Genomic DNA, 2,500 nt, shown 5'->3' on the forward strand with positions numbered 1-2,500 from the left:
AAAAGCACATAACGCACTTACAAATACTTTGAATTAAAATAAAAATGTAAATATAAAAATAAAAGCTCATTCAAAATATGAATAAATACTATCACACACACACACACACACACACACACACACACACACACACACACACACACACATACACACATATTTATATATAATACTAAAATAACACACACACACACACAGATATTATATATATATATATATATATATATATATATATATATATATAATATATATATTAATAATGTATTTTTGAATATTTATTTAGCTTTAATTGATTTTTATTTCAGTTTTACTTAATTTTAGTACTCTACTACTACTACTATTTTAGTAATACATACAATAACATTTTATTTTGGGCCTGGATGTGTATTGACCCCCAAACATGCTTTTTGTTTAAGGTAAAGGAGTGATCATATAAACCCAAATGAACTGAATCTTTGTATCCACATAACAGTGATACAAACATAAAGTTGATGATTATGAGCTTGATGCGTTTGAATGTACATTATCACACAATATGCTGTCAGATCTGTTTATGTTTATATCCAGCAGCCCATAATGTTTATCTGCCCACAGAAGAAGCTGAAAGAGAAACCTTCATCAGCACAAATCAATATTCACACACACACACACACACACACGCTGGAGGCCTGCAGCTCTTATGAATATTATGTTTGGATGATGCTACTCTCATAACAGGCAGGGCATTGCAAAATGAATCTAATATATTTAAAATGTAAAATATATACATAATCATTACATTATCAAATTATGATATTTTCAGCTATTTGGGCAAATCACTTCCCACTGGCATTCATAATGGAACAGCAGATATTGGTTGTGATTTTGTGATTGTGAATGCCAGTGACAAATAAGCGTTATTATAATTCACTAAAACTAAAACCACAAAACATAAAATCTTGATACTTAAAATAAAATAAAGGTTAACAGAAATAAAATAAAACAAAACTTTTCTTTTATTTCAGCTATAGTTGCCAAGATGACATTTCTAATTTTTATTTAGTTTAACTTAAAATACTAAAGTAACAAACTAAAACTTAGAGAAAACTAAAAGAAAATAAATAAAAAATAAAAAGTTGACATTAATTTTTTTTAAATGAAATAATAAATAAAAAATCAAATAAAACTGAAATAAAAAGTTAATAAAAACTACAGACATGTTTTTTAAAAATCTAATAAAAATGCCAAAAACACCAAAAAATGGAAACTATATTTTAAAAGTAAAATAAAATAAAAATTAAAATATTATTTTTAAGTAAAAATGTAAAATTAAATAAATTTATCCATATTTATTAAAAGGGCAAAACATTAGAAGACCCTATCATGGTGTGTTGGACACTCTACTATGGCAATACTGTGGTTTCTGGACATTTACCATGGCAGTATGATGGTGCTCTTTGATGTACCATGCAAATACTGTGGTACATGAATATGGTAATAATTTAGTACATTTCGGTTCAGCTGACAAAAAAGGCTTACACATTAAATAGAATACATTAACTAATAAATATAAAACAAAAATGCATAAATGTAAGAAACCAACAGATTACATATTCTTAAACTATTAAATCAAACAGTTTTTATATAAGGGTTCAGCTGACAAATAAAGGTCTTACAGAATATACTGAATATAGATGATAATTTTTTGATTCACAGTTGAATTCCTATTTTACCTTGCTCTGATTGATCCAGTACAGGTAAAATCCTTTCGGATCCATCTTCATGGTGACCGGTGTGGTTTTTTTGGAGTCCTGTCAAGAGTTTTTATTATAAAACTATAAAATATATCTCAGCATAATACATATGAAAAATATACACCTCAGAAATGGACCATAAACACAAATCTGACTGTTCAAAGAAGCCCATTTTCATTAAACACAAATATAAAAAAAATTATAATTATGTGTTTTTATCCAAAACATTGGATCATTTTTCAGCCTTAGGACCAAACGCACCTGTTGCGCAGTCAAATATGAATCCATTAACCAATACTGACTAGAATCTCATGTGTTTATATGAGTCCTAATTCTGATCCCGTCCACTTACTTCTTTCCATTTTGTGAACCTGTCTCCCTTCACCAGATACTCTTTGACATCAGGCTCCTGAAGCGAGTAGCGGTTTCGATTCATTTTGGACGGATCACCACAGTAATGTGGTCTAAAGCTTCAGTCCTGCACTCATTGTCCCCGGTGAGAATGAAGGAGTTTGGGGACACTCGGCAAAAATGAGCCGGCAGGACGGCCAGCCTTCAATATGCATTGCAAATGAGCGCCAAGAGCGGGCCGGACCCACCCTGCTCAGGTTTACACCATTTATCTGCGCTAGCATGTCAAAAATCAAACTATAGAGCAGCATAGCATACAAGAATCCAGAACGGAATTATGTATAAATTCAGGCCTGAATTTAAGATTTGTGTATATGAATTTCATATCAATTTCCATGCATTTGGATTACACACTTTTA

At 30.4% G+C, this 2,500-nt stretch overlaps 1 protein-coding gene across 8 annotated transcripts in view; it reads right to left on the bottom strand.

The window, feature by feature from the left end:
* plcb2 (phospholipase C, beta 2) overlaps positions 1 to 2,500 on the bottom strand; it is a 44,042-nt gene that overhangs the window by 37,640 nt on the left and 3,902 nt on the right. For 5 of the 8 annotated variants that reach the window (XM_058748751.1, XM_058748755.1, XM_058748754.1 and 2 more), the window contains exon 3: positions 1,710 to 1,787. In XM_058748751.1, the coding sequence (XP_058604734.1) occupies positions 1,710 to 1,787 (78 nt within the window). Of the gene's footprint in view, positions 1 to 1,709; positions 1,788 to 2,082 lie in introns of all 8 variants that reach the window. The other 3 variants (XR_009266677.1, XM_058748753.1, XM_058748749.1) reach the window with 1 other exon arrangement.

Source organism: Onychostoma macrolepis, chromosome 17 (genome assembly GCF_012432095.1).
Source record: "Onychostoma macrolepis isolate SWU-2019 chromosome 17, ASM1243209v1, whole genome shotgun sequence".
Lineage (NCBI taxonomy): Eukaryota > Metazoa > Chordata > Actinopteri > Cypriniformes > Cyprinidae > Onychostoma > Onychostoma macrolepis.